Genomic DNA, 24,302 nt, shown 5'->3' on the forward strand with positions numbered 1-24,302 from the left:
AACAACTTGGATTTAAACACGTATGCAGTTTTCAAGCCCTGTAAGTTGTCTACTGTCCCTCCTTAGACATGGTGGTGACTTTATCATGTTTCCCCATTTTTAATTTGGGACCTGTCTTAGTTTGTTTTTATTGCTGTGATGAACACTGACCCAAACAAAGCCTGTGAGGAAAGGGTTTATTTGTCTTACATATCCCAGGCCACACTCCATCAGGGAGGGAATGCGGGGCAGGAACTCAAGTCAGGAACCTGGAAGTAGGAACTGAATCCAAGGCCATAGTGGGGTGCTGCTTACTGGCTTGCTTCCCATGGCTTTGTTCAGCCTGTCTTCTTATACAGCTCAGACCATCTGCACAGGGGTGAGATCACCCACAAAGCACTGTGTTCTCCTACATCAACCATCAGTCCAGTCAATACCCCACAGACATGCCCATGAGCCAATATGATGGAAGCAATTTCTCTATTGAGGGTTCTTCTTCCCAAATGCCTCAAATTTGTGTCAAGTATGTAAGACTAAGTAGTGGCTCTCACAGAGAGAGACTGTAATACAGAAAAGGAGACCATTTCTCGAATGGCAGAGCCCCACTGAACTATACCTTCCAGGTTTCGTTTTATACTTTTTTGCTGTTTGGCTTTTAGCGTCATCTGACATTCTTTTCAGCTGCAGTCTTCCCAGAGCCAGGCTTAGAGGTCTGAGGTATGCTTTGTGCACTTATTCCTAGGTGTAGCTACATGCTGCCTTTGCATCTGTGAACAGTCAGTCCCCTTAATGCCTGGGCTCATCCTGGCCTCCTTGTTGCTGTCACAGAGACTTTGAAACAAGAACCCCTTTCCTTCTTGATGTGTTTCATGATCTGTTAGGAGTTTATCTTGGAATGTCTTTTTACTGGCCCATTCTTCTTATGCAACTATTAATTAGGCTCTGGGTCACTGCCAAAATTTTTCCGTAATTCAAAATGAATTTTCCTCTGCTCTGAACCTGGTATTGTCCCCTTTCCTGTATCTCTTCCTAGATCAGATGGCTATTTCCCTTCCTGGTTGGAGTAACTTCTACAGCACCTCAATTTATTCATTGTCAATTAAAATATCTCTTCCCTTCTGAAAAATAATGATAGTCACAGCTACTCCTGGCCAGACTTCCTTGGGTACCAGACTGCCTTTGTCTACCTTGTCTCTGAGGAGCCTGGTGCTGGGGGAGACACCATTGCTACCCCAATGGATGGTGAGGGCCAAGCCTCAAGGTCACAGAATATGGCACTGCACAGATGCAGATAGAGGTTGCCAAGCAGGCCCTGGATGCCAGATTCCACTGTAGAGATGAGGCAGTGAAGCTGATGCTGGGGTTAAGGCAAAATTCAGCTTGCAGCTGTTGTTTGAATAATTGAATCTTCCACTGCCGTTCTATCTTATAAGGGCTTAGACATTAGTGTTATTAAATCCTGTCTCTAGGCCAGATTTGTTTTTAAAAACAACCACCCACAAAACCAAAGAAGTATACCACCAGCACTCTCCCTGACAGACGGTATTCTACACAGCCCCCTTTCCTCCTTGACTGTAGTTTTGAGTGTCCTCTGTCTCTCTGGAGCCACAACTGTTGCTTCCCCCCTAGAAAACAGTCCTCCTCTGTCTGCTCTTGATAGACTGTCTTCTCTCCATCCGTCTGGTGTAAACTGGGGCAAACAGTAGAGGGGAGAGGACCCTGAGGTCTCTATCTACCCTTGAAAAGAACACTCCTGGGTGAGACTGCTGTGTGATTCTGGGTTGGTCCTTAATCTCTCTGTGCTTTAAATAGTCTGGAAAACGGGGGTGAGGGTGACCAAGTTTTGGTGAGAGGCAAAGGCAATTTTTGAATCCCCCAATCTCCTGTGCCAGGAAGAACCCCTCCAGGTCACCATCCTGCTCCCCAATTCGGTTAGATTATACCTGTTTCCTAGCCAAGGTCTCTTATTTCCTTTGGAACTCCCTAAGGCGTGAGGCTTGCTGTACTGAGTCTCTCAGAAAAGTGGAGCCAGGAATGGAGCACTGTAAGGCTAACTGGAACACTGGCAACGGCCTGTTCCCGAGCTAAATCCTCCAAGTGTTCCATGACGTCATCCGGCCCCCCCTTCCGGGTGGCTCCAGGGAGCCCTGGAGCCCTGAGCTAGGCTGGGGCTGGCAGGGGGGCTGGCAGGCTCTGCTCTGAAAGGAGGTTGAGCTACGCCCACCCAGGCATTTACAGCCCCGCATGGGGCTCAGAGCTGGAGCTTATGGGTGCTCAAACACTCCAGATCGTCCTTTGTGGGTGTTGCTGCCAGGTGCAGGTGAGACGGGCCACCGAAGCCCGCCCGGCTCCCTCCCCTGGGCACATCTAGGCTCCGATTGTTGGCTGCAGTCCAAGGCAGCCCCAGCACCCATAGTTCTGGCTTCTTTAGAGAGAGGATAGTTCTTTTGGCTGGAGAATCGTTGCGTAGGTAACTAGAGACTAGGTTAAGAGGCCACAAGCCTTTATAAGCAAATGCTAAGCGCCTGTGTTCACCTCTTCCCCAGCCTGATGCTTTGGATCTCTGCGTTTCTAGGCCGAACCTAGACTCTCCCAGCTGAGGGCTCGACAGCGTTAGAGGGGAGGGAGGCAGAGCATCATGCGCCTTGCAGCAGGCCCTCCCCGTGACCTGAAAAGGTGGGGAGGGGGAGGGCTCCGGATTGCAGCTCTACTGGCCCTTTTCTGTAGGTCCTCCGGGAAAGACAGTCTATTTATTTGACGACCTGTTTCCGATTTTAGACCGCGTTATCCCTAACCTGGATTCTCCACACCACCCGCAGACAGATTTTCTCTGGTTTGGAGGAAGATTGTTTTGTATCAAAGCTCCACCCATCACTAGGCTGGGTCTGCTTCTGAGAGAGGAGGTGGAGCTCTGGGGGCTCCTGGCTCCTCTCAAATTCCTTAACCCAGTACTCTGCCATTAGATTATTCTGATGTGTTCCTCCCCTTTCTTCCTCTGTTTTAATCTTTTATTATGGTTATTTCTAAAAGTACAGAAAAGTAGAGAAATAAAAGAACCAGCATAGCTGTTACCTCTGGCAACCAAATTTGCTCTAGGGTCCATACACACTTAGACGGTTCTGCAGCAAACCTAAATTTTCTCTTCTCATATGTAAATAGTATTTATTTTTAAATAACAAAGGCTTACAAATTAAATCCATCACTATCACCCTCCAATGGCAATCATAATTCCTTAACTTTCTTAACAGTCCCCCTTTTTTTCTTCCAAGTTTGTCTGAAAGCATTACCATGTTTTATTGATACATCTCTTGGGTTTCTTTTGAACTATAAACTTCTTGTACTTTTTCTTTTTTGGAGGCAGAGTCTGAGGATGATTTCCCCAGTGAATGACAAAATTCAGGTAGTTGCTCTCCTGCCGAGGGAGAAATATTGGACTTGTATCCATAGGAAATATCTTTCAATTATAGCGTAGAGGGAGGAACTGAGGTGGAGGTGGACCACATCCTGACCTTTGACTAGTTCTGATGGCTGGGGGTAGGTGGCCTCCTTTGATGCCTGGGCTCCATGTCAGAGCTTCAGACCAAGCCTGAAGGGCAGGGGTTAGGGGACTGAATGAGCCTGGGCAACCCTCCCTGCCTTGCCTCTTTGTTGAGAAAACAGGACACCAAAGCATGGGGCAAAGAGAGAGCTCCCTCAAACCTTGCTGTGTAGTTCCACGTCTTACAGAGCCCAGGAGAAGATGGAGGGGCAGGCAGGGGAAATTGCTTGGCAGCCTAGAGATGGTACTTAGGGTTCTGGGGAAGGCTGGCCTCTGTCTGGTTTGGAAAGAAGATAGTAGCTAAGGTTGATAATTAGCTGGGCCCTAGTAACTGCCTGTTAGAGAGACTGAATTGTTCTGTGTGGTCAAAGAGTTGGGGCCTGTTTACTTTTGTTTCTGCCACACGTAGTCCAAACGGCCCCTTTGATGCCTGATAAATCCCAGCCTGCCTGGATGAAGCAGCTCCTCAACACTGTTCAAGCATGGAGCAGGTAGACAGTGCTCCCCTTCTCTGCACTTCATTGGTTTGATTCTCCCTTGTGTATATTCTGCCACATATCGCTCGTGGAGCTCAGTAGAAGGCAAGGACAGTGTTCACAGAACCAGGCACGTCTAACCCTTACTGTGTGCTCAATGTAACTACCCGTGAATCGAAACCAAAGCACTTGTGGAAAAATCCGTGAAATGGAAAACAAGCTATTCCATGAAGAACACAGACAAAAGCCTCCATCCCGGATGAACCCGCCCAACCCTCTACATGGATATAGTGATGGATGACCAGGCAAAGTAGACTCAAACCTCCAGGGTAGGGAGAGATGCGAATGCTAACCCTAGTCTGCAGGAAGTAATCCTCTGACTCTGGCTAAAGTCCCACATCTCACACACTACACCCCATCAGGAAGAGGCAAGGGAGACTCCTTTGATGAGACAGAGAAGACAGGGACACTCATTCATTCATTCATTCATTCATTCCTCCATCAAGAACAAGAGAGAACTTACTCTCTGCTAGATGCAGGGATGGAGGTGAAATAAGACAGGACCCCGTCCCCCAGGTGCTTTCTCAGGTCAGTGCTGAGACAGATGCTAACTGCTTACCAGTGAGGTCTCCAGGAAAATAAAAACCAAAGAGCACTTGTTGTATTTTAGGTCATAAATACTCTGACTTACAGCCAATCGCAAGCTACAACTGCATCAGCAGAGAGAGGAGCTGTGGAGAGATAGGCCAGCAAGCAGGCTGGCTTCGATGCACTGCTGGCTAGAGGCAACAAGACAAAAAGGAACCTCAGACCTTTCTATCTGCAAAATTAGAGAATGTTCTGTGAGTGTAAGAAAAGTAGCCCAGGGAAATCACTATATTTGTTTTCCCTAGAGAGGAACAAGAGTGAATGCTTCCAGAGTTAATGTGTGATAGGATCTCGAGGGAAGAAACGGTGCTACATTGCGTGGAGAGAACAGTCCTGGGAAGGCAGTCTCTCTGTCTCCATACAAAGATGGGTCTGGCATGTAGGTAAATGGTACAGGCAATGGCTTGCCCTGTGTTCAGAGACGCTATTGTGTATGATTTTAGGAGCTGTTGTCTGTAGCGGGCAGTAAAATAATAGCATCATTTTCAGCAGCTTACGAAACAGGCTCATATATATTTTAAATCTAATCCTTTTAACTCGGCAGTATCAGTGTTCATATGCTCATTATGCAGATGAGAAATCACTGACTTGACCAAGTTAAGGAAGGTCTTTCTTTTCCAATCTTCTGTTTAGTGCTTGTCTTCCCTCAGCCTCCCAGTCTCCTGTATGAGCTGCAAGTGACAAGATCAAGAAGCCAGACCCCATAAAGAGCACGTACAAGAGATCTGTTAGTACTGTAAGACGAGAGTAGTCAGGAGGGGCTGGAGAGAGAGCTCTGTGCTTAAGAGCACTTAATGTTCTTATAGAGGACCTGGGTTGGGTTCCCTGCACCCACAGAGCAACTCACAACTGTCTGTAACTTCAGTTCCTGGGAACTGACACCCTCTTCTGGCCTCCAGGAATACTGCACACATTTGGTATACATACAAACATGCAGGCAAAAAAACTGACACACATAAAATACACAATTTTTTTTTTTTAAGTAGTCAGGAGCATTATGGGTCTATGAGTGTAGATCACTGTAAATTAATGTGATACTTTGCACTGTGACACTATGTAAAAGATACAGGCAGTTCTCTGGAGGAGTGAGAAGGAAGATAAGGTGCCTGCAGTGGGGACTTCAGTCATGCATCCACAGATACTGTGTATTTATTTTGTTCCAGTCAGTGTGCCCAATGCCAGCTAAGGAACCAAAAGCAAGGAACAGGATGCAACTCTTGTTCCATATCAGGAAGAATGTTCTGAAAGTCCACACTATGTAGTCATGAACAGGCTTTGTGGGGGCTTCCTACCCTTCCAATAATCAAGAGGAGGTAAGAGCCCCGCTTGTTAGCATGTGCTAGAATGACTCTTTTGTCGAGTGTGTAAGTTTAAACAAAATGCCTTCCAGTTCGGAATTTACTCTGGCAGGCCACTGAGGGCTGTTCTGAAAAATGTCCTGATCTCGCTTTCTGCCCGGCCTGACATCCCAGCTGTGTGCTCCACATTCTCTGACAGCTAGCTGTGGTGGGCTAGCTAGCCTGGAAACTGAGCTGCCATCTGTGACGGGGATGATGGAGTTCTGGTGAATTTGTGTGGGCTCAAGGAATGTGGTATTGAAGCCATACACACACAACCTGCTTAAGAACATCCCATGGGCAGAAAATGTTTCCTTCCTCTTTAGCCTCAGTCTGTTGCTATGCCAGAAGGGCACAATGGTGCCTTTGACAGGGGCAGCTGGAAAGGGGGTATTGGCAGAGAGGCTGGAAGTGGAGTGCTGCAGCTGGGGTGGGGGTGGGGGGCTCAAGTTCATATCCAGGAGTGAGCCTGCACTGGGTGCCAGTTTCCAAAACAAAACTGCTGTTTCTCAGAGCTTATGGTGGCGGGTTGCCTCAGAGCCGGACAGAGGGCAAAGCCATTTCCTCTCCACAGCTCCACATCCCCAAGCTTAGAAAAACTTTGATATTTTAGGGCTTTCTTGCTCTGGATGCAGACTTAGCAGGCTTCTCTGCCCCTCTGGAGAGCTGAGGCCAATGGACTGGGTGGGATTTTCTGAGCATCCAATCCCAGTAAGCAGAACAGGACTGGTAGGTAGCCTTGGGACCTGGCAAGGCTCCAGGGCAGGTAGGCCTCTGGGCAACGAGCAGGGCTCAGGATGCAGGCCCTTTCTTCTGCCTTGCAGGGTCACTGCCTGGCATCCTCCCTGCTGTACTGGCCCTGCCCACTCACTGTTTTAACTCAGTTTGGTGGGAAAGAGGTGGGAGAGCCCTGGCATTTCCTGTCCTGGTTCCCAGTTGTCCAGACCCTCTGGACAGCTCAGAGGGGTGTGCAGGATATCTTCCCACTCCTTGGGGGTTAGGAGGTCTGAGTGACAGGCTGTTAGCTTGGCCGTCCATGTCCCTTTTTGTGCTACCAATGGAGGAGGTGGTTCCCTTGGACTCTAGTGGCTGCCAACAAAAAAGCGTGACTTCAGGTGGTCTCTGGTAATTTTTATTAATGTTCGCACCGAATATGAGGTTTTCACACTTTGATTCAACTTTACTGTCAACAAATCACTACAGAGGAATTAATTCCTCTCGCGCTCTATGACTGTCAGATGAAAAGAAAGTCCTTGCTTCAGAAAGCACACTGTCCAACACACACCTCAAGCCCTGAAGGGGCCTGGGCCTCTCAACTAAATACCCATGCACATTAGGTGGACAGCAGAAGTGTTATGCAGAACTGTCCCTCTGGGGGTATCCTGGCATTGTAGGGGGGACAAGTAGGGCTGGCATTGCAGACCAAGGTGTGAAACTCATCTGGTCTTAGAGTATTTACTTAACTTTAAGGCAGGGTCTCACTGTGTAGCCTTGTCTGGCCTGGAACTTGCTATGTAGACTGGACTAGCCACCAACTCACAGAGATCCATTCACCTTCCTCTGTTAGGATTTAAAGGCACCGACCACTGTGCATTTAAGGATGAATACTTATATATTTTCATGAGACTTTCTAAAGATAATGGCAGTAATACACAGGATACAGAGTTGTTATGAGGATTAAATAAGATATGTATGGAAATGCAAAGATATGTGGATTGTAATTGACTTGGGGTATTTGTGTATAAAGACAGTTAGTCAATCCTGTGTTAGTGTCTCTGCCCTTCATTAAAAAGTCAAATTTTTTTCCTTCCATAACCTCACTGGCCGGTGGAAAATCAGATTTCTCTTCTGCAACACATAAGTCAGATTTGTTTATTGTATTCTTTGTTTGACAGTCAAGCTGTAAGGGGGAATAAAAGGAATTAGAATATTTTTCTTCCCTGAAGTGCCTGAATGGTGGAGTGTGGTAACAAAGGGCACATACTCTTCAGTATTCTAGACTATCTGAGGAGGCTAATACATTGCTTTCTTCCCTTGAAAGACACATTGCTTGGGGGAAGTTATTCTTTTACCAAGGGACTTTGGCAGCCATAAAACTAAGCTCTTTGGGGGGCAGAGGTTATCTGACAGAGTCTTCCAGAAATTTGCTGGGGACAGGGCTTTAACCTGGACTGTCAGTGATGGGAGTCCTGCCCCAGGCCTCTAAGACTTCCTGGGGCCAGCCTATCAGTTACACTGCATACCACCCAGCTGTTTTTTGAGAAAGTGTAGGCACAGGGCTTAATCTTTAAAAGTCATTCCCAAGTCCTTGGAAGACACAAAGTACGGTATTGTCAGGAATCTGAAGACAAAGGAAAATCAAAGCAATTCACAAAAAACAAAGGCCGGCAGAAGAGAGCAGAAAAGTAAGAGCATGTAGACAAACAGGCTCGACTGAACTGCAGGGTGCATGCAAGCAGGAAATAAAAGAAGAGGGTCACTTGAGGGAGAGAAGTTGCATCAGATCTGAGAGCAAACAATGGGATTTCACAAGTAAAATTAGCAAAAAAGTTTGTCAGTGGAACAACAATGTGTCCATGAAACTTGTGGTCAATGCACTGGGAAAAGGTAGGGAGGTGCCATGTTTGAAAATGAAGTTTAAACAAGGCCACAGAATAAATCACAGGTCCTCAAGAAGCTTCACAATATCATGGAGGCCAGTAACCCCAGCACTGTTGGCACCTGTTGCGTGAGGTTGTTGCTTACTTTTCTTCTTTTTTCCCCCCTTTTGCTTCTCAGTATTTTCTGATGCAGTTCTCATTTTGACATTTGAAATCAGGGAAGGAGAGCACACATTTTAGGTGAAAGCAGTCAAGGAAGGTTCATCTGGATCCCTGAGACATAGTAGATGGACTGAGAAAGGAAAGCCTGAAGTGGTCAGAGCTGCCCTAAAGAGGCTACATTGTGGCTCGTTCTGGACTCCGGGCAGATTGGCTTGATTGAGGGAGGAAATTCACCAGGATACTCTCACCCCACCATGCCCTGGCTTTACTTGTAGCAATCTTCTCTTTTTACTTCCTTCTCCCATAAAGATGTGGCTATTTAATCTACTCTGGTTGGCTGGGCAGGATAGCCCTTCCTACTCATTTGCTCCATACTCTGAAAGGTTAACAAAGTTCATGCCAAGCTAGAGGAGAACAAAGTTTCAAGATTTCCTCCCTTCCAAATTAATGGTGTGCAAAACACCCGGGTGGGGTGGGCAAGATCAGATAATATCCAGTTGGTCCCCAAGAGCCATGGTTCGTTCGTTCGTTCCTTCCTTCCTTCCTTCCTTCCTTCCTTCCTTCCTTCCTTCCTTCCTTTTCCTTCTTTCCTTCCTTCCTTCTTTCCTTTCTTTTTCCTACTGGATGATTGCACTTTATCAATCTGTGAAGTCCTTGAATATGCATCTTTTGAATAATAATGGCATTGGTGAGATTGCCAAGGCACTTATTATTGTTGTGTAACAGTGTCCTCTGAGATTGAAACATTGTACCCCACAGAGAAGCCCTATAAATAGGAAGGTAAGCAACTCAAAATAGCTTCAGGAAGTTCCTGAAACTGACCAGATTGTCTAGGACCCTCTTTGCCAGACAGGCAGAACCAATGTTGCAAAGACTCTGAGACCAGGTCAGCTGCCTGGAAGGGATTTAAACCAACTGTGCACTTGGAAAGTACGTTCCCCAACCTGTTGAGATCCCTGGAGGCTGTGCAGCACACTCCAGCTTCCCAGCTTTGTGAGCTGTCACCCATGCTGGGGTGAGCTTTGGTGACAAAGCTGCCTTTGATTAATTTCTGCTCCTGTAAACAATCCCTCACCCATATTCATGTAAGGAACTCCCATAAAACTCATTGGTTCACCAAATTTGACTTTTGCATTATCTGTACTTTGGTCTGTTGTGGTTTTCCTATCTGGGATGAATAGACACGTTGTGTCTCCCCAGGAATCTTCCAGTCTAGGCATTCTGAGTCCTAGGATTACAGACTAGGCCACACTGCTTTTTGCATTTTTTTTTTTTTTTTCCTTCTCAAGACAGTTTCTCTGTGTAGCCCTGGCTGTTCTGAGTTTCTGGAGTTTTCAGGGCCTTGTCTACATGTCTCTTCCTCCCATGAGCTGGGATTAAAGGTGTGCACCACACCCAGCTCTCCACGCCCTGTGTTATGGAGCTTCTTTACACACACACAAGCTGTGCTCTGAGAATTTAGAATTTTTATAGGCAAGATCCCAGCCATCCATTGGGTTGGATGATGTTACTGGCACAAGGCCCTGAAACTTCTTTTTTTTATTTTTAGTTGAAAGAGGCCTAAACATTATAATGGAAGTTAAATGTATGTACAAATAACCATGTTAAAGTATACAAGTCAGTGGCACTTAGCGGTCTCACCTACATTGTCTTTTTAAAGTACTGTTATAATATCCATTTAGGACAGTGTCATTTTCTTGAAATAAAGACACTGCATGGCAGGTACCCTTGTGCTCAAGCTTGGACACAGCAAGTTCTTCAGGAGCAGATGGAGAGGCGTCTGCTGGGTCCGAGGGGCCATAGACACTTCCAGGTTGATGTTCATAGCCAGACTCCCTCAGATGGTTACTGCATACATTCCCATTGGCCTTCTCTTTGCTCTAGCTTCTATACCTCATGACCAACAACAGACTGGGCATGTGTAGAGCACTAGAGAGCAGTTAAAAGTATGGACGCAGTGGGGTACCACAACACAGACAGATAATCTTAGAATGATGGTATTGAAGGTGGGGCTGAGGCAGGAGATTATGGTTTTGAAGCCAACTTATATAGCAAGATTCTTAAAAACAAACACCAAACTCAGCAATGGCATGCAAAACAAAAACTCAAAACCAAATCATCACCCAAATAGCAAACCAGCTCCATTTTGTCTAGAAGTGATCTCAGAACACTACAATATTTGCATGGCCCCCCTCGGTCTCTCTCTCTCACTGTGTGTGTGTTTGTGTGTGTGTGTGTTTTAAAGAAAGAAGAAAGCAGGCTGTGGGGACTTCTGTTTTACCTGTAATTTATTTTTTTGATCAAAAATTGTTTAAAGGAATGATGTAATATTGATAAATACTGAATGAGAAGGAAATAGATCTATGTTCTTAATACCTTCTTGTATTTCCCAAATCCTTAATAAAATAAGGTAATTGATGTGCACACACACTCCCTTCCCCCTATACTCTAGGTGACTGTTCTGAGCAGCTTCCAGATTTGAACAATCTCCCATCTGGGTCTATATTAGTGGAGGTAGTAGTAGCCTTTTATTGTGAACATTACCTTAAAGATTAGATTAAATACCAACAACCTGGGGGATTTCTTATTTTTAACCTGGAAAATGAAATATTTCCACAGAATGGAGGATGAGTCCTCCAGTTGAAGCCTGCCTGCTTTGCCCCACCTAACTCAGAAAACCTTTAAGATTCTTGGCGAGGCTATTCTGAGCCTAAGGTGGGGGTGGTGACTCAGTGCTACTCCCCATTCCAACCCTCACTCCCCCCTGCAGGAGTCAGGTGAGATCAGGTTAGGACAAACATAAAGGGCATCTTGGCAGCCAGCTCTGAGAGAGGGCTGTAGACAGACCTGGCCTAGTCGTCCAGGACTGAAGTGACAAGCAGCCTTGTTGAATACCCTGTTAAGGCGTGGGCCTATGGTTTCCTTAAATGGAACATCCTAAAGAGTATTTGCCATACATTTCTTATTGCTCTCTGTGGTAAGCAATTCGCTTCATGCCTGTTTTTCAATGTATCTGAAATAGCAAAATGGACAAACTACCAAACAATCAGCGGACAGGACACACACTGCTCTCAAGCTCCTAGGTAAATCCTGCCTCAGGCCTGAGTTAGACCTGCCAGGCTGTGGACTCAAGTAAAATCCAACAGTCTCTCAGCCTGTCTTCCTGCTGTAAAAGGTAATTAGGACACATTCTGAGTGGGGCTGCTTTGTAAATTCTGTGAGACTTAGCATTGAGTCCTGGGAATGGAACTAATATCCTGGGGAGATAGGCTCCTTTCCCCAACCCTGTTTTATGAGTTAAGACACTGAGGCACAGATATCCAGCTAGTAAGTCACAGAGCCCAAATACAGTACAATCCAGTGAATCTCAGTCAGTTTCCTCACTGTTCCAGTGCTGGCCAGGTGTCTACCGGAGAACAGTGGATAGGGGTGGGAATGGGGATGTGAGGGAGGAAGGGTAGTTACCTTGGGGGGTGTGAGGGAGGGAGGGGAGTTACCTCTCCCCTGCCTCAAAACAGGGTCCACAGGGATCTGACTCCCAGTTTACTGAGACTCTTTGCATCTGGTTTCTCAGCACTAGGCAGGTGGGCACCTAACAGGCTTTGTGTGTTCCGTGGACTGTTCTCTCTATTCAGGTGGGACATAAAGTTTACATCAGAGATGGGATCAAGTTTCCTATTTCTTCTCAACTGGCCCACCCATCTGAAAGAAAGAGGCCATGTCTATGCCATTTAGTGGAAGTTTTACCTGAAAAAAAAAATTAGCCTTTTATGTTAGCCATTCAACTTTGTATGTGAACAAATATGTGTGTGACATGTGCAGTTTTACGTGCACATTTGTGCTTGTGTACGTGTGTGTATGTTTGTGTTGGTGACTTTGTGTGCGTATGGTGTGTGCAGTTTTATATGCATGTGTGCCTGTGTGCAATGTGGGTAGGCTCGAGATTGTTCTGTTCCTCCACGATCATTCTCTGCCTTCCTTTCTGAGACTGACTCTGTCACTGAACCTGGAGCACTGTGATTCAGCTAGACTAGCAGAACAGCAATCCCTGTCTCTGCTCCCAGCTCAGGGGTTACATATGTCCACTGCCTGGTGTGAGAACTCAGGCCCTCAGCACCAGTGGGGCTAGCTTGTCACTATCAGCTTTCCCCAACTCTCCTATCTGTGCCTTTTCTCAGTGCTGAATCCTCAGCTTTGGATTCCCCGAGCCTCCAATGAAGAGCATGAATACGCACCCCGTGTTCTGTAGGTCGAGAGAAATGAGGTGCCGTGTAAGAAAAACTTCTGTAAACTTCGGCTCAGTCCTCTGCTTCTTCTCATACCGAATCCTTCCTCCCTTCCTCAGGTGGGCGCTAGGACTATGCCTAGCACTTCTCAGTAAGGTGTTACAGCTTCCTGAACTGAGATGGAGTTTCACATTCCCATACACACACGCACATACACATACAAACATGTCAAAACATATACCAGCACACACACAAATATACATATGTACACATGCATATACACATACAAACATATACCACCACACACATTACACACACACATACAAACACATACTAGCGCACACCTTACACAACATATACAAATACATATACACCTATATGCATAATCACATAATGCATATATGCATACACGTAAAGATGCTGTATACAATACATGCACACAAATACACACGAACATGCTCACACATTTACACAAATACATACACTCGCATGCACACACACACACACACACACAAACACTGACTTATACACACATGTACACAAATACACATACACACACACCAGGAAGGAGGAAGACACTGAGGCTGGATACATTTATTTACTAGTTTCTAAGCCCGCCTCACTCCAGAACACCTGGAGTCTTCCCTTCCCAGTTACTGGACCTTATTTGAAAAATGTAATAGTACCTCTCTCTCTGGGTTATCGGCAGGCAGTAGAAGCACTGACTTACCCTCGCTGTCCCTGTATCTCTTCCCTCCTTTCTCTTCCAACCCTCCCAGTCTCAGCTTGAGTTTCCTCGTGGTGGGGATGACTCTGCTCCTGCAGCTTATGATGCAGTGAAGGGCAGTAGCGTCTGAATGGTGTCCTCCTGAGTTGGCTGACCAGGAGGACACCATACCTGTGCTGCCATTGCAGGCTGTGGTATTTACTGGCCACATATGGAAGGAAGGCCAGGCTCCCTCCTCAGATCTGTCACTCACCTGCCCTCCCCTCTGTCTTTCAGAGTCTTCTCTTGATCACAACACCCAGGACTACCCACCACTGTCCTCTGGATGTAGGAATGGTGCCTGTCCTAATCCACTGTCAACCAACCCGCTGTCACATGTCATCCTAGCCCAACTCCCAAAGCTTACTCTCATGAGTAAATGCTGAAAAGAGTTATTATCAAGAGATAAGGAAAACAAGAAGTGCTTCTTAAAGCTCCCAGCTATACACAGCATGACAGCCTGCCCCTCCTGAAGCACCACTGCCATTTGCCACCAACTCCCTGTGGGGTTGAGGAAGTGTCCCTGAATCCTGGACCCCAAGGGGACTGTTGGGCATGGCCAGGCTGGAGCCAGTGGGGCGGGCCAAAGAGGCAGGAGAGTGAGCTGCTGTATTCTGGGCACAGTGTCAAGGCCAGCTGCAAGGAGAACAAGACCTCGCTGTGGACCTGCAGCTGGCCGTGGTTAGGCAGGGCTGTCCCTCACTTTCGGGGATATTTAAAAACACCCCAGCAGAGGACAGCGCCAAGAGGGAGAGTGCACAGAGATCTGTTTACCACCCTCAGCTGCTTTAGCTCCAGCTCCAGCTCCTAGGCAGTGTATTTATGTGTAAATTAGGAGAGCTGGCAGCTCAGCTTCTCCCAGGTGTAGGTGGTGGCCTCTGCCTTTCATCACCTGGAGACACAGGCTCTTGGCCTTTGGACCTCTGTCCAGTGGCCAAGCTGCCACAAAGGTGCCTCCCACGGTGGTGTTAGTAACCCAGCAACCAAAAGGAATCAAGTAGAGCCTTATGGAACCTCTGGCTTTGTGTTTTGTTTGTGAACACTCCCTGTGAGCAGGGCCTTCCTCTGCCACAGGCTTAATTCTCCTATCAGAAGAGTAGACATGGTTCTCACAGAAGGTTCTAGACCAGATTTTGGGGGTTGTGAATTGAGGGGAGAGGGCAGATGATAGGAGATTTTTCCCACATGCCTGAATATGTTTTTCTCAAGTGTAAAGGCCTGAATTCCACAAGAAGGTGGGATTGTTAGCAAAGAATTCATGGACTGAAGCCCAGCAAGTGAAGACGCAGATGTGCATAGAAAATGGGTCTCTAACAGACAAGAAGCATGCTCCTAGCGGTCAGTGAGAAGACTTGAGGAGCACAGCCCTGCAGAAGTGGGGCAGGAAGCAGGCAAGGGGTGCCAACAGGCAAACGGGCTGAGGCAGGCTGCTACAAGTGCTGGAAGTCTCAGGAAAACAGAGTGCACCAACAGGATGAGCTGCATAATGTGGGGCCCAGTTCAAACTGACGATGCACAGTTCTTTGTTTAAAAAAGTAGTTCAAGGGGCTGAGAGCACTGACTGCTCTTGCAGTGGACCCAGGTTCAATTCCCAGCACCCACCTGGTGCCTATCGACTCTAGTCCCAGGGAATCTCTCTAGCCCTCTTCTCATCTCCATGGGCACCAGGGACACATGTGATTTACATGAATATATATGGCAAACACTCATATAAAAATAAATAAAAATTTTAAAAAGAATGCGTATTGTTTTAAAAAAAAAAAGAAAGAAAGGGAAAAAATTGTTCAACATTTCAAGATGATAGCAAAAGTGCTTCTCAGCTCTGAGGGACCTGTGTCACACACCCACAGGGCTGGACCCAGGCCCCTGTTAGTCAGCTCCTTGAGGTAGCTGAAAGGAAGGATGCCCAGTCAACTCTCCACCCACAGGCACTTCCCCTCCCACGATACATGGTAACCAACGGGCATTACCTCTTTCAGTGGAAAAGCATGGTTGAGGATCAGAATGACTATGGCTGTAACGACCCCAGAACCCCAAGGATTCACTTGCACAAGATAAGAAGGACTTGTCCTGAGGGCGAGTATGGGATGCTCTAGAACAGTAACAAGGTGGAGCCGCCTCTCCACATGGGAGCTTACCTCCAGCTCTATGTGATCCTGGAGTTTCTTGCAGGTGGCTGCAAAGGTTTCCGAGGTACCAAATTCGAAATACCATAGCTTGTTCTTCATCCTGGATCATGAAGGGAAGAGACATTTTCAATCAATATTCTGTACTTGAACCGGCGTCCTGAGAAATAGCTCTGTTCTTTGGCCCCTGAGGCCCAGAGCCCCTGAATTCCCTGATCTTACATTGCAATGCTTGTCAATCAGATTATCAAGGAACAGAAAAATTTACCAACATGTTCTTGTCAGAAAGTTAGAAAATCTGCTCATATCTTATACACCATGGACTTTTGGTGAACTGTTAATTGTGCCCTGAGGGTCCTGGATAGAGGGGGAAAAAAGGCATGCTATGTTCTGGAGCTGCCTCAAGGAGGCTTCCTGTGGAAAGTCAGCTTGAGGTGGCGAGTGACAGAATGCCCTGCTTACTGTCCCTTTGACATCTGTGCAGAGTTCCCTTCTAGGTCAAAAGGACCAAACAGCCTTTTGAGATTTCAAAGATGTGCAGCCTTCAGATAGACGTGAAAGCTCTGTACTGAACCAGAACCAAGATGTGATGCTTTGTCTATTTTCTATGTGGGGGAGATGGAGTGACAGAATTAATACGAACTTAGAAAGAGAAGGGTTAACAGGCAGTCCTTTGGAAGCAATGGTTACTGTCCTCCCAAGTACATTTGTACAGGCCACGGCAGCCCTTTGTTTAGAGAGGATTTGCTTGCTTTAGAGTGGGAGCTTACCAATCTGAGCTTTACAAATTTTCCATGTTTTCTTTAGGGGACAGAGAAGAAGAAAATCAATCAGTGGGGTGCTTATTAGGCTGAAGGCTTTCAGAGTCAGGTGGTGTCCCTGACACTCTGTGGCTTGCTCAGATAGTCTCAGCAGGAAGTGTCCCTTTGGTACTCCATTCCTTCCACCCCAACTGTCACCCCATTAGCAGCGCTGGCTAAGAGAGAGGACACCTGTCCAGTTTACAGGCAGACAGATTTTGCTAAGAAAGGATTAAACCAAATCACATTTTCTTGGCACTCAAGACAGAGGAAGCCTCCTTGGCTGTAGCTAAGCCTCAGCTCCGTGGACCATGGAGAAAGAGCATCCTTCAGAGGATGGAGGCTCTCACTTCTTCCTGGGCATAGTGGCTGATTTATCGGCACGGCAACTATGCTCTCTGCATCTCTTCAGTAGTTTATGTAGAACGTAAACACCCTGTTGCATTCTTCTCTCCTGTAAAGAGTGCTAAGATCTGGTTGATTGGGCAGAAGCCTTTCTGACTGTTGGTCTCCATGAGACTAAATGGTAAATGATGGGTAAGGAAGGGTGGGGCATGGTGCTTCATAAAACCCTTGAACAGTGTAGGGAGCCCGTAGGCCAGTGCTTGTCAGCTGTTCCACTGTGTCAGTGTGTTGATAATTGCCGTTTCAATCTTTGGGGTGGCATGTGGGGCAGGCTGAGCCCTGTGTTCTGGGGTGTTCTCACCCATACCTCCACTGTATCACAGAAGGGTTTTCATTCCCTGTGCATGCTACAACAGAAAAAAAAAAATTGGGGATATAGCACAGTCCCTCATCACTGGTTGTCTGTACAGAAATGTGTATATGCATATCACCCCAGGATCTTGTACAAACAAAGACTCTTGGTTTGTCATTCACGGGGTGCAGCCTCCAAGTCCTGCTTGTCTAACAAGCTGCTGGTGCTGCAGGACCCAGGCTTCTCGTCTAGTTCTCAGGTGTTAGCATCTGTTGGAATCCCCCAGGGAACAGGTTGAAATGCTGTTTCCAGCATTTGATTTGTAGACTCTGACAGCTGTGGAGCGGAGTCCAGGGGCATATGCTTTTATGAGTGTCCAGATGATCATTATGCTTATGGCCAGTGAGGAAATACTGCTCCAGATGCTATGAAAACTGTTGACAACGGTGGAACTACTAGAACCTGAAGGAGAGGACTCCTCAGAGGAATGGGAGGACAGAGCCTGTCAGCAGGCCGTGATGACCAGAGACCATGTAAGGGGCGAACACAGGTGGTTCTAAACTCCAGGGTCCTGCATTCCTTCCCAGCAGGGCGACTGGTCCTGCGAGTATTTTTCAAGTATCAGGCTGGTCTGAATCATGCCTTCTGAAAGTTATTGCCCAGAGATTTAGAGTTTTAATAAAAATTTCCGGAAGGCATGGCTATTTTTGCCCCAGAGTGGCTCTTTTGATGATCTAATGCGGTTAAAAGGTGGAGACTAGGTCAGCACGGAGGAATAACGGGACCGACTAGATTACCCATCTGAGGGTAGCTGTGCGACCTTAGGCATGTTTACTCGTTTTAAATCTCCCTCTCCTCATCTGTAAAACAGCAAATGAAGAAAATCTGCATCTCAGGATGGTGGAGAAGATGAATAAGATGACCTGCTCTCTGTTACCCATTGTCATTTCACGGTCATCAGCTGGTGTGATGGGGCAAAAATGACAGACCTGCCTGGCGTACAGCTACTGAGTCCTGCCTGGCGTACAGCTACTGAGTCCTGCCTGGTGTACAGCTACTGTAGGGTTTATGCATTTGTATGTGCTGTCAAGGAAAACACGCAATCATATCTGTTAGATCAGGTGTTTTGACTTTTGGCTAAAAATGTGTTCCCTTCATATCTAATTTAATACATTTTTTTTTCTAGAGTCATAGGCCACACCCTAATCCCTAGTTAATCCTCTGGACTAGTCACATGGTTGGTCAAAAACTGTGATATGGTGACAATTGTACTTCTGAGAAGCTAAAGCTGAACTGCATGATTGATAAGAAACAAAAATATTAATAAGAGGCTGGAGCCGTGGACCAGTGTGTAAGGTGCTGGTCACCAAGCCTGACCACTGCAGTTTGTTCTTGGTACCCATATGCTGTCCTAAAGTTGTTCTCTGGATTTTTATATATGCACCATGGTACATGTGTATCTACTTTTATAAATTAATATGATAAAATTAAAAAATTAATGCAACACACCTAGAATTTTGTCATAGACAGGAGAGGACAGGTGAGATGCAACAAATAACAAAACAGAATTCCATGAACTGGGCACGTGGAAAGGAGGGCATGGAAGGAGGCTGCCTTGTGATGGACGTGGCACCAAGGCATGCAGAAGGAAAGATATCCAGTCCTTAATGGGTCAGAAGCATTTAGGGCAAGTGTCTTAGGGCGGGGAGATTCCAGAAGTAGAGTAGAGTCCAGAAGAACACAGGGAAACAGAAGATAAAGGACAAACATTCCAGGCAGCAGAAGACACCCAGGGGTCTCTGTCTAATCTCTGTTGCTATAACAAAATCCCCAGAGTTGGTCAATTTATAAAGAAAAGAGGTACATTTCGCTGGAAGTCCAAGAACAGGGCACAGGCTCAGCTGAAGGCTCAGCTGAAGGGCTTGTGCTGTGCCACAGCATGACTGAGAAGCAAAGAGGAGAAGCGGGCACACATGAAGGAAGCATGTATCTGACAGAGGAAATGAGCAAACTAGGGAAGCTGAACTTGCCCTGCAACAGCCTCGCACGGAAACTAACTCACTTGAATTAGTTACACTGATCTTCCATGAGGCTGGTCCCGTCTAATCCAAGGGTCCCTCAAAGGCCCTGCTGCCTCTCAGCTTTGCTCTACTGCAACCTCAGACTGAGTTTCAATGAAGACAAACCTCCCATGACCCCAGGAAGTGGGTCAGAGCAAATGCCAAGGGGACACAGACTCAAGTGGGGATGTGATGAGGGTCTGGCTAGCCTCAGCCAGAGAGGCAGGTTGGACAGGACTGTAAAGTTTGGACATGACAGTGGTTGGGCTTGGTCATGAAGCCTACAGGGAGCCACTGGCCATTCTTGAGTAGGAGAGAGGGCAGGTTGGTGACAGTAGTGACCTGATTCCTTGTGGAGTTCTGATGTGTGTATAGTTGGTATACATGTCCGTGTGTGTGTGTGTGTGTGTGTGTGTGTGTGTGTGTGTGTGTGTGTCGCATGGGTGTGTGAATGTGTTATGTGCAGGTACTTGTGTATGTGTACACACATGTCTGGAGGCCAGGAGTTGATGTCAGGTGTCTTTCTCAATTGCCTTAAAGACAGGGCCCTTCACTGAGCTCACAGTTTTGGCCAGACTGATTGGCCAGTACACTTCAGTCTCAGGCAGTTTCTGCCTCTCCTCTGCAGGGCTGGAGATCCGAACTCAGTTCCTCACTCTTGCTGAAGTTCGTAAACTGTCCTCCCTTTTGTTCCCTCAATTTGTGTTTTAAAAGATCTTCCTGTTCCTGGTGAGGGGAGTGGGGCTCTAAGGGGTGATGCCAACTGGGGGCTTGGAGAGTCATTTGGATGTGGTGTAGGAGTCTAGAAGGGAATTGCCAAAGGACTCAATGCTGGCAGCAAAATAATGTGCAGAGAGAGTCAGAGGCTCTCTAGGGGGTAGGATTGGCAGCTAGACCTGAGGAGTGAGAAGTGGTTAAAAAGGTATTTAGCATTAAGACAGCATGACACATGTAGGTTGGTTTCCTGGGACAGGGGTACAGGAGATCAGTTTTCTGCAAGTAGTCTTCAGGGTAACTGAAGGATTGTGATTGTGGCCCATGTGCCTATCTGTCCAAACATCCAAATACATCAAAAAATATTGACATTGAGAGTGACACATTTCCTCCAGCAAGGCCACACCTCCTCCAACCAGGCCACACCTCCTATAGTGCCACTCCCTATGGCCAAACATTCAAACACAAGAATCTATGGGGACCATACCTATTCAAACCACCACATTCTACTCCCTGGCTCCCATAGGGTTGTAGCCGTAACATAATGCAAAATACATTTAACTTTTGACTTAGTTAGGGTTTAATTGCTGTGAACAGACACCATGACCAAAGCAACTCTTATAAAGGCAACATTTAATTGGGGCTGGCTTACAGTTTCAGACGTTTAGTCCATTATCATCATGGCAGGAAGCATGGCAGCATGCAGGCAGACATGGTGCTGGAGGAGCCAAGAGTTCTACATCTTGATCTGAAGGCAACAGAGGGGACTGTCTTCTGCAGGCAGTCAGGCAGAGTCAGTGTGGGATTCCACACTGGGCAAAGCTTGAGCATAGGAGCCCTCCAAGCCCATCCCTTTGAGGGCTTTAATTATTCAAATAGTCCTAGGAAGCAGATACTACTTATTTGTATTCTCTCACAGGAGAATTCAAGGATTGGGTTCTCCTCTGCCAGGCTGTTTCTTCCTCCCTTTAATCACCACAGCCTAGCCCCCTCCAAAGCCTTCCACAGAGGCTGAGAGGCACAGGAGAGGCTCAGTCCACTTTCTATGCCAACCAGAAAATGCAGGCACTTTTCTTCCTTCTCTTTTAGAGGTGCCATCTAAGCCACCGCACTCCTAGATCTTGTTAGAGGAGTCTTATTAAATGTGGTCCTGACCTCCTGTCCACCAGCTTCATCTTCTCTTGTGCACATCAGACTTATTTACCTTCTTTGAATCATCATTTTACTTCTGCAAAGTAGAATGTATTAGTATCTATCCAGCGAAGTTGGGAAACTTCTGTGGCGACTATGAAGTGCTGTTCAGGGGTCTAATGCATAGTCTGAGCTTGGTAAGTGTCCTTCCTTACTGCCAAGAGACACAGTTACTGAAAGACTCACTCCCCTTTGGCTTTAGAAGTAAGGGCAGGAGGTTTTTTTTTTTTTTTTTTTTTTTTTTTTTTTTTTTTTTTTTGTTTGTTTGTTTGTTTGTTTTTTTATTTTGTTTGGTTTTTTTTTGTCCACAGGTGGCCAATGTGTTTTGGAAAGGAGCAAACTAACAACGTTTTAATGACTGCTGAAACACATTTTCTGCATTGCTCTTCCTGAGTTTTCTTTGGCCACCATCTCTCGCTCTCTCATAATCACCTTGCAGCTGGAGGTGACTAATCCCTAACCATGCCCTGGGGATGCTCTCCAGATCTACAGGCTCTGAGGCTCCTTCTCAGGCTCTGCTCTCCCCAGGTGGACCTGTTCTTGAAGCCTCCCTCAGGTTCTCTTCAGGAGGTTCTCAGGCATGTGGTAGACAGGGACACATGGTTGATTTGGGTGCTGGTTGTCTCGATCCCGTTTGGTTTATAAGAAAATAACATCAATTACACATGAGTTAGTCTTTTCATCTGACAGATGAAGGAGGAAAGGAGAGTAATTAAAAATGTTCTTTTATGTTGTCAGCAATTTAGGGCCGGAATCAGTCATCATCCTGACAACTATGAATAGGCTGTTTTCAAGAAGGCCCACAGGTAAAACGCAGCTAGCTGATGGCCATCTGTACCAGGAGGGCCACATGTTCCGCTCCATCAACCATCCTGAACTCTCAGGGCTCTTTTCTGAGAATCAAGGAAGTTTTTAGGGCAACAGGCTTTTGAAGTCATCAAAAGTCAAAACATGAAAACATTTCTTTGGGCTTAGAAGTCTACACAGAGAACGTTACAGTTATTTCTAGAAACAGAGCCCTTGAACTGAAGGCATCCCTTCTTGTGGTTTAGACTTTGATAACCAGGTTCCCTGAGTGGCTCATGACTAAAATAGCTCATCGGGCCTCCCGTGTTTGTCAGCATTGGGTTGGGAGGCCTGGTGGAAGAGTTGCTATCCACAAGAGGGTGGCCTGTGTTGGAAAAACTGTACCTTAGGCAACAGGTTGTCTCTGTACGTTAATGACACTTATTCTCAGAGTTTATCTCAGTGAGAACAATGAATGATTTTGGGTGTGGCACTTTGAATGAGCATGGCCCCCATAGGCTAATATATATTTGAATATTTGGTCCTCAGTTGGTGGAACTCTACAGGAAGGACTGAAAAGTGTGGCCTTGTTGGAGGAGGTGTGTCACTGGGAGTGGGATTTAAGGTTTCAGCAGTCCCTGGCATTCCCAGTTAGCTCCCTCTGCCTCCTGCTTATGGGTAAGGACGTAAGTGTCCAGCTCCTGCACCTGCACCATGTCTGCTGTCTCAAGGCTACCATGCTCCACACTGTGATGGTTACAGAGTCTCACCCTCTGGAACCATGAGCCCCAAATTAAACACTTTCCTTTATATGTTCCCTTGGTCATGGGGGTCTTAGCACAGAAATAGAAAAGTAACTAAGACATTTTGGCTTTCTGAGTAGTTATTGATGTTATTGTTAAATCTGCTGAAACAATAAACTAAGCTCGGGTCATTAACATAAACGACAATCTAGCAAACCAGAAACACACAAAAGGCCACTGCTGAGTTATAATTGAAAGATGAATGTCACAGCACTGAGACACTCGGAACATATACCTGTGAACATTCCACACAATCAAACTCCAAATGCCTTTGGAAGTATAGCAATCATGCTAGGAAAAACCAAAAAGAGTAAAGGCAGGTGGGTTCATGCAGTCCCCACAGGCCTGTGACTGTCACCTCACAGGTGCTACAGAGGCCATCTGTGTCACTGGCATCCTCAGCTGCCCTCCACTGTCAGAGGGCTTGTCACCACATCTAATCCACCCTGCATGCTATCCCCTATTCTTGCTGCTCCCAGAATGGGGCACTCGGTGACTCTCGGTCACGGAGTTGTGAAAGGAATAATCTTTTCCAAGAGGTGGCAGTGGCCCTCTTGGTCCAAGGGAAAGTGAACACCCAGCAATCAGGAAGGGGCTTTATAAATAGCTGGTCTTGTGTCCTGAATGGGACTTTTGTGCTTGCCGTGCCTGCCAACAGATTTGTGTTGGCTCAATGTCTTTCAGCTTCAAGGAGCAAGGTATTCCCTGGCTCTGTTCCATCCTTGGGACAGGATTTGTGTTCATGGCACTCAGAAAGACCTAGGGTGATGAGTGGTCAGAGACCAGGACGTAGTGGACAGGCCTGGGGGAGGGCAAGGGGGAGTGGGGGCTAAGAAAAAAGGTCAGTCATGGAGAAACTTGCTTATGATGCATGCATTGTGTAAGTGTGGAATCCCCTTAATAGCCAATAGATCAAGGCTGTTCTTAAGTCTTACATGTGAGAACATTTACAGGTAAACATCACAGATGACAGTCTGCATTAAAATGGTCTTTGAGATTCAAGTTCCCAGCTAGGGGAACCACCAGCTCTTAGGACTCTTCAAAGTATACAGGTATACAGGGATAAATTACCATCAACGGTCTCTCTCTCTCTCTCTCTCTCTCTCTCTCTCTCTCTCTCTCTCTCTCTCTTCCCCTCCCCCTCCCCCCCATGTCAGATTCACAGAGATCCACTTACCTCTATCTTGTGAGTCTTGGATTAAAAATGTTGTCTACCTCACCTGCCCACTCGTCTTAATATAAAACAGTTATTTGTGCATTTCATCACAATAAAGACCCCATAAGATAACTAGTGGGTTAAACCTTTTTTTTTTTTTTTTTTTTTTTTTTTAAATACGAAATGAAGGGAAGCCATGAATGTGAAAGGGAGAAAGGAGGGGTGTGTGGAAAGGTT

General features: G+C 46.5%; 1 protein-coding gene across 2 annotated transcripts in view; it reads right to left on the minus strand.

Moving 5' to 3' along the window:
- Positions 1-24,302, minus strand: part of Dgkg (diacylglycerol kinase gamma) — a 188,301-nt gene that overhangs the window by 36,374 nt on the left and 127,625 nt on the right. For both annotated transcript variants that reach the window (XM_034515695.2, XM_034515694.2), the window contains one exon: positions 15,871-15,961. In XM_034515695.2, the coding sequence (XP_034371586.1) occupies positions 15,871-15,961 (91 nt within the window). The remainder of the gene's footprint in view (positions 1-15,870; positions 15,962-24,302) is intronic.

Source organism: Arvicanthis niloticus, chromosome 12 (assembly GCF_011762505.2).
Source record: "Arvicanthis niloticus isolate mArvNil1 chromosome 12, mArvNil1.pat.X, whole genome shotgun sequence".
Classification (NCBI taxonomy): domain Eukaryota; kingdom Metazoa; phylum Chordata; class Mammalia; order Rodentia; family Muridae; genus Arvicanthis; species Arvicanthis niloticus.